Source organism: Podarcis bocagei, assembly GCF_964188305.1.
Source record: "Podarcis bocagei genome assembly, chromosome: 3".
In the NCBI taxonomy this organism is placed as follows: Eukaryota; Metazoa; Chordata; class Lepidosauria; order Squamata; family Lacertidae; genus Podarcis; species Podarcis bocagei.
In genome coordinates this window covers 45,359,027-45,372,235 of record NC_138127.1, presented here as the reverse complement: position 1 = coordinate 45,372,235, position 13,209 = coordinate 45,359,027, and the positions used below count along the sequence as shown (strand labels likewise).

General features: G+C 43.0%; 1 protein-coding gene across 2 annotated transcripts in view; it reads left to right on the top strand.

Moving 5' to 3' along the window:
• Nucleotides 1-7,331: 7,331 nt before the first annotated feature.
• Nucleotides 7,332-13,209, top strand: part of MED23 (mediator complex subunit 23) — a 47,055-nt gene continuing 41,177 nt past the window's right edge. For both annotated transcript variants that reach the window (XM_081187617.1, XM_081187616.1), the window contains exons 1-5: nucleotides 7,332-7,474; nucleotides 10,587-10,618; nucleotides 10,740-10,827; nucleotides 12,151-12,275; nucleotides 12,424-12,535. In XM_081187617.1, the coding sequence (XP_081043743.1) occupies nucleotides 7,424-7,474; nucleotides 10,587-10,618; nucleotides 10,740-10,827; nucleotides 12,151-12,275; nucleotides 12,424-12,535 (408 nt within the window). In that variant the 5' untranslated portion in view covers nucleotides 7,332-7,423. The remainder of the gene's footprint in view (nucleotides 7,475-10,586; nucleotides 10,619-10,739; nucleotides 10,828-12,150; nucleotides 12,276-12,423; nucleotides 12,536-13,209) is intronic.

Below are 13,209 nucleotides of genomic sequence, written 5' to 3'. Positions count from 1 at the left end.
ATGATATCCTGATCTTCCCAGAAGCCTAGGTAGGACAAGAGCTGATGACAAGATCAAGGGGATCAAGGCTGAGGAACCGAGGAAGCTGCTTTATACTGTCAAACCATTGGTGTATTGTCTACAGTGGCGTAGCGTGGGTTGTCAACACCCGGGGCAAGGCAAGTAATTTGCGCCCCCTAACCCGTGGATTTGCGCCCCCTAACCCGTGGATTTGCGCCCCCTAACCCTAACCCCCAGATGTTGTGCCCGGTGCAGCCGGGCCCCCCTGCACCCCCCACTCTACGCCACTGATTGTCTACACTGACTGTCAACAGCTCTACAGGGTTTCAGACAGGGGACATTACAAGCCCTAGCTGGAAATGCTAGGGTAGTCTTCAACCTAGGACCTTCTGCCTGAAAAGGAGATGTTCTACCGCTGAGCTATGGTCCATCCCAACTCTGAGATTTGAGCTTAATCTCACACTTTCAGCACCACACCACACCAGCCATCTAACCTTTGAAGGTGATGGATACATCGTTCAATACTTATGCTGTTAAACAGAAGGGGATTTAGGACTTGGAATGCCAATGGACACTTGGTGATGGCTATAGTTATATGTTCCAAGGCAAACCATAAGCACTAGTTTTGAAGGAAAATGGGTACACATTTGTTTTCCGCTTGAATCCAACTTCAACAAGATCATCCATATCTATCCACGTTCAAGCAAGGTATGCTGTAGATGAAACATGAGCAATGTGGCTATGTTGCACATATTCTGGTCTTGTCCAAGAATAAGATCTTTTTGGATGGCCATAATAGGAGTTCATATGTCAGAAGACCCTTTTGTGATCATCTTTGCCTACGTTTAAGACTTGTGTCTCAGAAGATAGAAAGATGGTGATAGATCTAATTGCAGCTGCCCAAATAGAAATTCACCACAACTAGGAGGAAATTAATCCTCCCATATTGGAGGACCAGATTTCAAGGGTGTGGAAAAGGTGCAAATGGTAAAATTGAGAAACAAAAAGTAAGGGAAGGAAGACCACTCAGCAATTGCTTTATTGATAAATTGAGATTATTGTTATGTATTGGAGTAATAAAACACAAGACATTTAATCTTCACAGACCAGAGTCCACTTCGTCTGTAAGTATGCAGAGAAAAAAACAACAGCTGGAAACAACAGGACCAAAAGACCACGGCATGCAAGGGTAAAGATTAGCTTGTACCCATATAAATATATACTCCATATAAATTTAGGTCTTAATATCATCCAGTCCAGTCTAGATTAATGAAGCACAAGTAGGTCTTGTTTATGCAGTGTTAATGTCTGTTCTCCATAAGTTTTCAGTCAGTAACAAAGAATAGAAATTCCCACTACATAAATAATCACTGTTGAACGTGACACTTTCGGTTGAACAACCTGCTGGGAAACAATAGGAAAGAATTATTGCCATCAAGTCCTGCTTACAAGCTATCCATAGGCTTCTGCTTGGCCACTGTAGGAAACAGGATGCCAGGTTAGATTTGATCTGATCCAGCAGGGGCTCTTCCTCATTAAGAAATAGGCAAAAACAATTTTTTTAATGAAGGAACAAAAGTAAAACCACGTTATCTACAAACACCAGATGAGCAATTAACTCTCTAATGCAGGAAACAATTAGATCAAGATAAGCCATAAAACATTACAACTACATATGCCAATATTTTAAAGGTCAAAAGGCAATGTAATGTAACATTTTCTGTTCAAGCATTAATTATATAAACAAGAAAATTAACCATTTATTTTCAGGCATAAGTATTAACAGGGACAGGTGGGGCCCATCTATTTGTTCTATCTTTCCTGAAAAGCAGAAAATACTAATGAAAAGTGTTAACTCTGCTTTTTCTATGATATAAATTTACATGAGAGTTTGAAACCCCAAAGGATGTTAGTTTAAGGCTGTAAATTCTTACCTAGTACTACGCCTCAGCTAGCATAGTTGGACTTCTTAATAAACATGCATAGATTAGAGCTGTCAGTCTATCTGTTTGGCACCGGTAAAACATCAGCACAAAGCAAGTTTGTGCTGTTGAATGGATTTATATCCCCCATTTCAGGCACATGCTTGTTTTATGCAGTAAGTGTTGGAACTTTTTCAGATGCACTCTTTGCCAACTCATTTGTGCAAATAACTGTTAACATTAGTGGTATACTCAAAGCCATTAGTATTATCACTGGATAAACATGTCAATGGAAATATTAGCATGGAAGGACATTTAATTTCACAAACACTTCTGCTGTGACTTATTCCACTGTTATTTGTACTAGGCTGCACAAGCTTTTGGTTTCCATCAAGCAAGGGCTTATTAACTCGTGTCAATCACATCGCTCATCTGATGAAGCCTGCTCTAGGCCAGGGATGAGGACCCTCAGGCCCAGTGGCAAAATCTAGCCCTCTAGACTCTCCTCAGGCTGCACCCTCTCAGCAGCCTTGCCCCCTACCAGACCTGCTTGGCACCCTTCATGAGGGTTTCCCTTCCTTCAGGACTTACCTGTTTGTTTGTTTGTTTGTTTGTTTGTTTGTTTGTTTGTTTGTTTGTTCATTAATTCATTTCTACCACACCATTCAGCCAGAAAAGCTAAGAGAGCAACTTAAAGATCAACAAGTCCTCCTTGGGGCTTTTTGCCTGGATAAATTGTGTCCTTCAGTTCTGATCATGCTTCTTACTTATGGATGAGGGATGGAAAGGGCAAGTGTAGGAATTAGCCACCATTCCAAGCTCACGTTCACATTTGTAGATGTGCCAACTTTTGCCTCTGGCCCTGGAGTCAGCAGAAGGTTGCCCAGAAGAGAAGGTGGCTGTAATAGGATGCCCACATCTACTTGGAGCCAACTAGTTGCTCACAGGGCCAGCTGCAGTCTACCAACCAAGCAAGCATAGCAACCACAAGGGACTCCTGTTTTTGCAGTGTGCCCGGAATTGCAGAAACAAAAAACAGGGGACTCATCAAATACACAACAGGTGAAAATACAATGGACTGTATCCCACACTACATAAGCAGAGTTATCAGTGCTGGATAACTCCAACCCTCTATAGCAGATTTTGAGGGTGCATGCAGGGCTGCTAAGGGGATAAAAGGGAAAGTTTCATTGAGCAAACTGAAATATATTGTGCAGGTGAGACAGCATCCTTGGATATAGCACACTGCTGCTAAGCTCCGTTGGAACTGATACATCACAGTGATGTAAAGTACTGTATTATTGGTAGGGCATCCTGGATTTCTTATGGTTAGGAGTATATTCCAAGCCATAGTGATACCCACTCCTGTTTTGATGTATATTACAATTTTAAACAAAAACATTCGAAATGGAAAAACTGCCCATGAAATTCTACTTTAATAAGCAAGAAATATACAAATATATACAGGAAATATACAGTGAAGTTGTAATTTTTTTTAAAAAAATAATTTTTATTAAACACTTTCAACATACCAAATTATCAATCCAAACAATCAATTGCATTATTTTTTTCCCTTTCTCCCCCATCCCTCCCTCTCTCCCCCACCAAGGACTTCTCTCAGCTCCCCTCTGATTTCTTTGCACATATTGTTCTCTGCATGTTATAAAATTGTACATATCCTTGCCTTATCTGTCATGTGTTCAACTAATAAATTTGTGGATATTTATTCAAAACTTGCCAAGGAGTCCAAGTCATTTTGTTGTCTTTTTAGATAATTTGTAAAAAGTTCCAATTCTTCCTTGAAGTCACAACTGTCCGTGTCACAGTTTATCTGCGCCCCCTCGCCCAGCTTGTCTGGAGTTTTGGGTTGGGCTGCCATCAATATGCTTATGACACCCAACTCTATCTGTTGATGGATGGCCATCCTGACAGCCCCAGACACACTGATCAGATGTTTGGAAGCTGTGGCTGGATGGTTACGTGGGACCGGTTGAAGTTAAATCCTTCGAAGACAGAGGTCCTTTGGCTGGGTCAGGACGATATGGAATTGGGGGGGGGACTCCCATCTTTTGCGGGGGCGCAATTAGTGCCAGCACCTGCCGTTAAGAGTTTGGGTGTAATCTTCGACACCTCCCTTTCCATGGAGGCGCAGATTGCAGCTATAACGAAGGCGGCATTTTTTCATCTCCGCCAAGCTAAGCAGTTGGCTCCTTACCTCTCTCGCCCTGACCTAGCCACTGTGATCCACGTGATGGTCACCTCCAGACTGGATTATTGTAACTCACTCTATGCGGGGCTGCCCTTGAGACTGACCCAGAAACTCCAGCAGGTGCAGGATGCCGTGGCAAGACTCCTTACGGGGTCCTCGCTGCTGGATCACATTCACCCAGTGCTATACCAGCTGCACTGGCTCCCGGTGGAGTACAGGATCAGGTTTAAGGTGCTGGTTTTAACCTTTAAAGCCCTATACAGCCTAGGACCCTCATACCTACAGGACTGCCTCTCCTGGTATGTCCCACAGAGGACCTTACGGTCTTCAAACAAAAATATCTTGGAGGTCCCGGGCCACAGAGAGGTTAGGCTGGCCTCAACCAGAGCCAGGGCTTTTTCAGCTGTGGCTCCAATCTGGTGGAACACTCTGTCACAAGAGACTAGGGCCCTGAAGGACTTGACATCTTTCCGCAGGGCCTGCAAGACAGAGCTGTTCCACCAGGCCTTTGGCCAGGGCACAGCCTGACCCCCTCCTTTGGCAATCCTCACAGAACTCTAGCCCAATGGTTGCCATTAATCTGATTTGAACTGATTTTATAATGAAATGATTTTAGAACATTGTATCATTTTACTGTTGTTGGCCGCTCTGAGACCGTCTTCGGCTGGGGAGGGCGGGATATAAATAAAATTTTATTATTATTATATGTCAATTTAGCCAGTTCCACATAGCTCATCAGGTTTTTTTGCCACTGTTCTTTCGTTGGGATTTCCTCATTCTTCCATCCTTGTGCTAACAAGACTTTTGCCGCTGTTGTAGCATACATAAATAAGTTCTTTATTTTTCTTGGCAGGTCTTGTCCTACAATCCCTAACAAAAATGCTTCTGGTTTTTTTACAAATGTCATTTTAAACATTTTTTTTTAATTAATGATATATCATTTTGTATTTTTTTTTAAAAAACCTCTCTACATTCCCACCACATATGATAAAAAGTACCTTCTTTTTGTTTACATTTCCAGCATATATTTGACCCAGTTTTGTACATTTTTGCTATTTGTACTGGTGTGATATACCATCTGTACATCATTTTCATATAGCTGTGAAGTTGTAAATATGACAATCAAGTATTGCACCTCCTAACCTGTGAACTGTTAGCATTCCAAGTCCCTTCCACCAGTCTAGTATTGAACCCCTTTCCAGCAAGCACATGTATTTTATTTTAAGAAAATACTGATGTAATGAAAGTATAATGCATTTAATGATAGTAAACTCCAATTTATTTAAAATTCCCTGGTTTTTACAGCCACGAGAGTTCTAATAGCACAAGGATGGAAGACTGAAGAAACCCCAACTAAAGAATCATGGCAAGATAAATTGTCGGACTATGCAGAACTGGCAAAACTGACGTAAAACCTACGGGACAAGGATAACTGTGACTTTAAAGATGAATGGGAACCCTTTACAAAGTATTTGAAGACGCAACAAAGTGAACTGGACTCCTTGGCAGGTTTTGAATAAACATTCACAAACATTTTATTGATAATAATCAGCTAAATAGTTTGAGGATCTATACAACTTTGTAACATGCAGAAAACAGAAGTCTCAGAGAAACCAAAGACTGGAACTGAGGGAAGTTGGGGGGTGGGGGTGGGTAGGTTTTGTGGGGAGGGTGGGGGGAGGGAGGAAAATGGGGGGGGAACCAAGGATGATATGTTTTTGGATAATATGTTTTGTTTTAATTTTGAATAAAAAATTTTTAAAAATAAATAAGATAAAATTTCCTGGTTTTTATTTGTGTCAATTTTTCAATAACAGTACTGTATTAAAATCTACAATGAAATCTCTCTAAATAGACAGTAATGCTAGGTTACTCAGTCTTTCTTGGCTCACTGTAGATTTCTGATTCATTTTGATTAATTTGATGTTTCGATAAACTTCTTTCAAAACTGGCACTTGAAACAGCGACAGTTAAAAAGATTCTTAACATCACGACAAAATTAGCCAAACTCTCTTGCAACTTCCACTTGTACATCCACCAGAGCAATTCTAAAGCGGTCCAGTTAGCAATCTGCTCATCGGGATTGATTTCCTTATTTATAACAAGACAACATGGCGCCAAGGAGATGTATTTTGGAGACCATAGCTGCAGCATTCAACTTTGTGTACTTAGCATATGGGTGCTGAATTTTCTTGTCAACAGAAAACCCCATCTTTTTAAGTATGCAACGTCTGGATCTGCAGGAAAGCAAATCGCTGGTCAAGTGCATTCCTCTATATTATACGTTTTGTCCTTTCTCCCGTATGCCGATCAATCGCTTCAATAACAACACTTTATTATTTATACCCCGCCCTTCGGGCTGGGTTTCCTCAGCCACTCTGGGCGGCTCCCAACAGAACACTAAAAACATAATAAAACATCAAACATTAAAAACTTCCCTAAACAGGGCTGCCTTCAGATGTCTTCTAAAAGTCAGATAGTTGTTTATTTCCTTAACATCTGATGGGAGGGCATTTCCCCAGGTCGGGCACCACTACCGAGAAGGCCCTCTGCCTGGTTCCCTGTAATCTCACTTCTTGCAGGAAGGGAACCACCAGAAGACCCTTGGAGCTGGACCTCAGTGTCCGGGCAGAACAATGGGGGTGGAGATGCTCCTTCACGTATACAGTGGTATGTCAGGTTAAGAACTTAATTCGTTCCGGAGGTCTGTTCCGCCGCACGATTTCTGTTCTCATCCTGAAGCAAAGTTCTTAACCTGAGGTACTATTTCTGGGTTAGCGGAGTCTGTAACCCGAAGCGTATGTAACCCGAGGTACCACTGTACTGGGCCGAGGCCCAGTTGTTCTCCGCGTGCTTCTTGTATACTAAGGTCAAGCCGGCCTCGATTTGCGTCACACGGTCGCTGCTGGCTAGCATTTACTCCCGAATAACCACTAATAAGTCTAAGAATAATAAATAATAATTCTGCGGGAAATGCCCGTGGAGCCATGGGAACCTGCCTAGGAACAGGTTGCAGAACGAGGCGGCGGCCCGTCTACCTGAGAGCGAGTTCCATGGAACTCGGCGGACACACCCACCCGGGACCGGCTTCGCATCCCTGGCCCAGCCGAAAGAGCCCCGCCGCCTCCCGCCTCCCTCGCCAGGCTGGAGCCCGCGGTTCCGGAACCGAAACGCCGTAGCTGCGCCGGCGACCCGGATAAGAAAGGAAGCGGCTTCCGGTGCGCCGCTCTGCAGTTTCCTTGTTTCCGGCCGGCTCCTAGCGAAAGAGGAGGCCTCCTCCTCCGCCGGCGTCATGGCGGTCCCGATGGAGACGCAGCTGCAGAGCATCTTTGAGGAGGTGGTGGTGAGTTCCCGCGGCTCCAAGCTGCTCGCGTGGACAGTGGGTGGCTGCGTGTCGTCGGAAGGAAGGCGCTGGAGGGCTGAGGCGGGCAAGACCCGTGTCGTGAAAGGGAAGCGCAGCAGCGGTGCCGGGGGCAGGGAAGGGCCCCTCCGTGGATGCTGCCGGGCTCCAGCGCCCCTGACCACCGGCCGTGTTGGCTGATGGGGACCGGAGGCCAGTCACATCCACGGAGGGCCACAGGTCGCCAGGAGAGAGGAAGGGGAGCCGCAGCTCCAGTGGCGCTCTCTCCCAAGAAGAACAACGCAGGGAGCTTCGCTTTGAGGCAACCCCAAAAATATTCACTCTGGACGCATGCAAAGGTTTAAAGGGTTAGCCCTGCCTCCTATGTTACTGCTGCTACCTTGACGTGTGTGTTTTCAACATGGAAGTCTGAAGAGGACTTGCAAACATATCTGGTTGATCGTACTTACAAGCATCGGGAACTTGCATGTAAGCATGCCCTGATCTACATACTTTTGCCCTCCATGTGTCCTGGATGAATGCCTGAAAACAGCTTTTGGATAAGGACTACTACCCTTTTTAAAAAGAAAACAGTAAGGCTACTAGCATTTCCATGCAGGCTGTTGTGGAGAGATGCCCACTCTATAACCACCATGGAAGCACAGGCTACTAGCTTCTTAAGGTAATAATAATAATAAGCCCACTGCGTTTCCATGCTGGTTGTGGATTAAATTATTCCCCTTTCTTCCTCCATGTTAATAGGGAAACCAAGTGGGGTGGGGGTGGAAGAGGAATTGAGTGATACATCCCTCCTCCATCATCCCCCTCACCTGCATGGAATTCCTGCTTGCCCTGCAGGTTGGTAAATACAAGGCTACATAATGACACCATGTGGAGTGGTAGTAAGGCCAAGAATGTCTCTGGGGTAGAAGGCTGGGGCTGGAGTATGATGCTTTTTGGATGGTATCTATTGAAGGGAAGGGTTTACAAAGCAGTGCTGATTTTGGTTAGGAGCACCCAAAGGGAGATATCAGGAAAAAAATTATGACAGTGGAATGGACTCCCTTGGAAGGTGGTGGGCTTTCCTTCCATGGAGGTTTTTAAGCAGAGGTTGAATGTTGTGGATGTTTTAGTTGAGATTCTTGCAATAGACTCTGATGGTTTCCCAACTGATTTCCTAGGAGCATTTGAAAAATTTGAGAAAGGAGTACCCCTAACTGATGGAGTTTTGCTCTAGTTAACTGGTTCTTCATCCTGTAACAATGGTAGAGGCCCACCAGGCCTTCCCATTTGGCCCATGAGGCCATTTTGGCCAAGCCACTGCCACCAGCTCTCAACCTGATGTCACATATGACATCAGATGTGAGACAGGTAAAGACCTTGCTGGGCCAAAGGTGGTTCTTTGCAGTTCTTTGTGAGTGCTGACAATCAGCTGATGGAGTTTGCATAGCACTGCGCATTGCACTTTGCAAGCCTGGATGATCAGCTGGCTGTTAAGGCTTTTTCACTGCCAACACAGATCACCTGACATTATTGTGATGCTATGTGATTAACAGCAAATTTTGGATGGGGTGAGGGACATAAAGGACAAACCCACTGACAGGATCCAGTTTGACATCCCTGTCATATAGTATGACATCTACTGAACTTTATTATAGTACAGTCATGCCTAGTGTTGCGTTAGGTTCATGTTGCATCTTTTCGGCTTGCGAACGCAGCAAACCCAGAAGTGTATACTTCCGGGTTTCGCTGCACGTGCAGAAGCGTTCGCACATGCGCTGAAGCACTCTATCGCGCTTCATACTTGCGCAGAAGCACCTCTCTATTTGCGGACTTTTCAGGGTGCGAATGGTTCGTGTCCACAACTAGAGGTACCACTGTAATAATAATAATTGCAACAACCATTATTGTTATTATTATTATACCCTGCCTATCAGGCTGGGTTTCCCCAGCCACCATGAGTGGCTTACAGCATATATAAAAACATAGGAAATATTTAAGCAGTAGGAAGACCTAGAAAGAGCTCCAAGGAATTGCAGTACACAGAATAGAGTAAATTGGTTTCATCTCTATCCAAATACTACGGTATTTTGTATAATGATCAGCAGCAGTGAGTCTTGGGCCATGTGTGTGTAAAAGAGGACACCTGAACTGGCAGGTGACATTTTTATTTGACTGTAGGATCTCTTGGACCCAGTGTTCAAAATTCCCATTGTTCTAGGTGCATTTTGCGACAGGGAATTTCATTATTGCAAGCAGTTTCTGATCTCTGGGTGCAATACTGCACCTAAGATTTCAGATTAAAACTGCAGAGTGGAAGAAAAGGAGGACCCTTTTCTGCCTCCCCACTTCTAGCTACTCTCTGGAGAAGAGACCCTCTTAAGAATATTGGAGGGTGGGCAGGGGAAGAACTAGACCATATGAAAAATGAACATAATATTTTAGCTGCAGTTCATTCATTCATTTTCAGCTTTGTCTTGTTATAAAAAAGCACACCTAGACATTCCGTTGTTGCGCCCATAACCTAGTTTTAAGGTGCCATTTGGCTCCTAGCTTTAATATCTGTTTCTAACGCTGCTTGGGCCCTGCAATCCACACCTACAGTCTAGACTTGATGAAGCAAGCTGAATATTTTGGTAAAGGTATACAGGATGCAAATCTACAGGCTTCAGATGTTGGCCACTAAAAGTCAGAGACAGACTAGTGCTACAAGTAGTGTCTAAGGCTGCTGTTGTGTGTTTGATTAGTAAAGCATCAAGATATGGGAACTTAACCTTCTTCTGTTATTTTCAGCATTTGATACTGACAACAATATATTATATTCATTTATGTAAATTTTTATTTTAAGCCTCTTTGGGAACCAGTAGTGTCTTAAAAGTGGGGTATAGCTATAAAAATTGTTAAGGCCTCTCTTTCTGCCTGGATCTTTCAGCATTCATTTTTCTTGTGGTTTATTTTCATTTCAGCAGTTACATTTTTGATTAGTTGATGACTTTGCTTCCCCCAGTTACTGTGGAGCCTTTGATTTAACATAGGGTAGAGGAAATGTAGGGGAGAAGCCAAGTTTCATTTGTCATCAAGAACTTGTTTTGTTTTTGTTTTTTCCCCTTTGTAGAAAACAGAGGTCATAGAGGAAGCCTTTCCTGGGTAAGTGCACTGAAACTATTTGCTTGTATGATAGCAAACATCTTGTTGTATTTTCTGATGATGGAATGTGTCGTCTGCCCCCCCCCCAAAAAAATAATAATTGTGGTTTTATTTTCTACAGCATGTTTATGGACACTCCTGAAGATGAGAGAACCAAATTGATCAGTTGCTTGGGAGCCTTTAGACAGTTCTGGAGCAATCTTTCTCAGGTGAGTAATCCATCTGTTGCTGACATTATTTAGAAACAACACCCAAAGCTTCCCAAAGCATCAACTTACAGATCAGGTTTTCATAATTCTATACAATAATGCCAGTAACTCTGTGAGTGGAATTTCTGCTGTTTAGAGATCTCAGATAGCTTCCAGTAGTTAAAAGCCACAGGCAGGTCCTGAAGTTCAGCATATTAATAGGGTGTGCTGTTTTCTTTTTACGATGCCAGAATGTTGTCTTAGGGTCTCTGTGCACCACCCAGCCAGTTCTGCTTTATAAGCTGCTGTTCCTGGTTTCTGCTCATATGTTGGGCTTTGCAAGGATATAAGAATACAAGATCACTGACCTTCTGGATCAGACCAAAGGTCTATCTAGTCCAGCATCCTGTTCTCAAATGGCCCAAGAGATGCCTGTGGCACATAAGCAGGACATAAATGCAACAGTACTCTCCCCACTTTTGATTCCCAGCAACTGGTATGCAAAGGCATAATACCTCCAATAGATAGTACACAGCCATCAAAGCTAGTACTCACTGATAGCCTTATCCTCAATTAATTTGTCAAATTCCCTTTTAAAATCATCCAAGTTTGTGGCCATTATTATATATTGAGATAGTGAACTTCATCAACTGTGCACCATGTGAATGAGTACTTTTATCTGTCCTAAATTCAGCTTCATTGGATGACCCTGAGTTCTAGTGTCAGGAGAGAGATAGAAAAAAATCTTTCCATTCACTTTTCCCACATCTTGCACAATTTTATACACCTCTATCAGATACTCACTTACTCACATTTTGTTCCTAAACTAGCTCTGCACAAGTGGCCAGGAAGCTCCTGCTGGCAGTTCTACCAGCAGTAGACAGGGGAAAGACCTCAGAATGGAGTGTAAGGGAGGCCCATTGGAGGCTTCAAATTCATTTGATTCTAAGCCTTGCAGATCCCCCAAGGGGCCTTGCCATTGGACCCCTGAGCTACACCAGCATGTGGCTGGCATAGCAAGAAGGATAGAACCCACCGTACCATTCTGCACTTTCCTAGGCCCTTGCTGTTCTTATGAAACAACTCCAAATTCAAATCTCAGCAGTCTCCCAACTCCCCTTCTTTCCAGTAATCTGTGTTGCTTGACTAGATTAATAGTAATGGACTTTACTGAATGGTCTTCCAGAGAATTGTTTTGAGAATCTTTTTCCATCCTCTTCACAAACAGGAATTATTAAAGATACTTGCTTGGAGGTTTTATTACTGTAAATATTTACTTCTTCCCAATCTCTTTTCAAGTTTAGGAAATCTGAATTACTGACATGTTTATCTTTTCTTTTACAGGAATCTCATGAACAGTGTGTTCAGTGGATTGTAAGGTTCATACATAGCCAGCATAGTCCTAAAAGAATTTCTTTTCTGTATGACTGTTTAGCAATGGCTGTGGAGACTGGGCTGCTTCCACCAAGGTACGTTTCTTCCAGACAAACTGGGCCTGTGGAAAAGCATGATGGAAAATTGGGTGCTTAAGGATTGTCCTCATATGCACTAGTACTTGGAGTCTGACAACTTTCTCTTTGAAAATACATCACTCACTTTTGTTTTCAATTTCTCCAGGATGGTTTGTGAATCTCTGCTAAATTCTGACAACCTAGAGTGGGAAAGGACACAGCTTTGGTCTCTAACATTTAAGCTTGTCCAAAAAATAATCGGTGGTGTAGACTACAAGGTAACGGGCTTTAAAAATCTCTGTGTTGCAATACTTCATTGTGCTTTTTATTTTGCTATTATAGGCTACAAACAGTTTTCTAGGTTGTTTATTTAAATTTAATACCTACCTTATCCTGAGGCTTGGGATTGCCCTTGCTATACCTTGTCCTTATTCAGTAATTGTATGATGTAGGCTATCATTTATTATATCTGTTGAGAGTAGAGTTGAAACAGAGATAGAAAAATGCTTCTTGAGGACACTTAATGATTCCAGGACTTGAGCTGATGTTTTTAATCCAGATTTTCTGATTGCCAACACTGTTGGTGGTTGACCACCCAAAAATTACTTTGAATTGTAGGGTTTCCCAAACTGGTGGGATTCGCATAGGAATAATTATGCGTAGTATCCAAACAGTGGATAGGGGCCATGCCTTTTCATCATCACCTCGAAAAAGGTGCAGAGTATATCAGCATAGTAACTGTGCTGTGATGATGTGGATCATAATCATTGCATGCATATCTCATCTGTAGGACCATATTTCAAACATTGTACTTTGGTTTCCAGTGCAGCATTGGAAGCTTTGTGTACAGTCCTTATAGCTGAATTGAGGCATTCAACGATGATAAACTCACACCCAACATCCAGCAGGGAATCAATGCACAGTAGCTTACTTCTTCACACAGTTTTCCTTA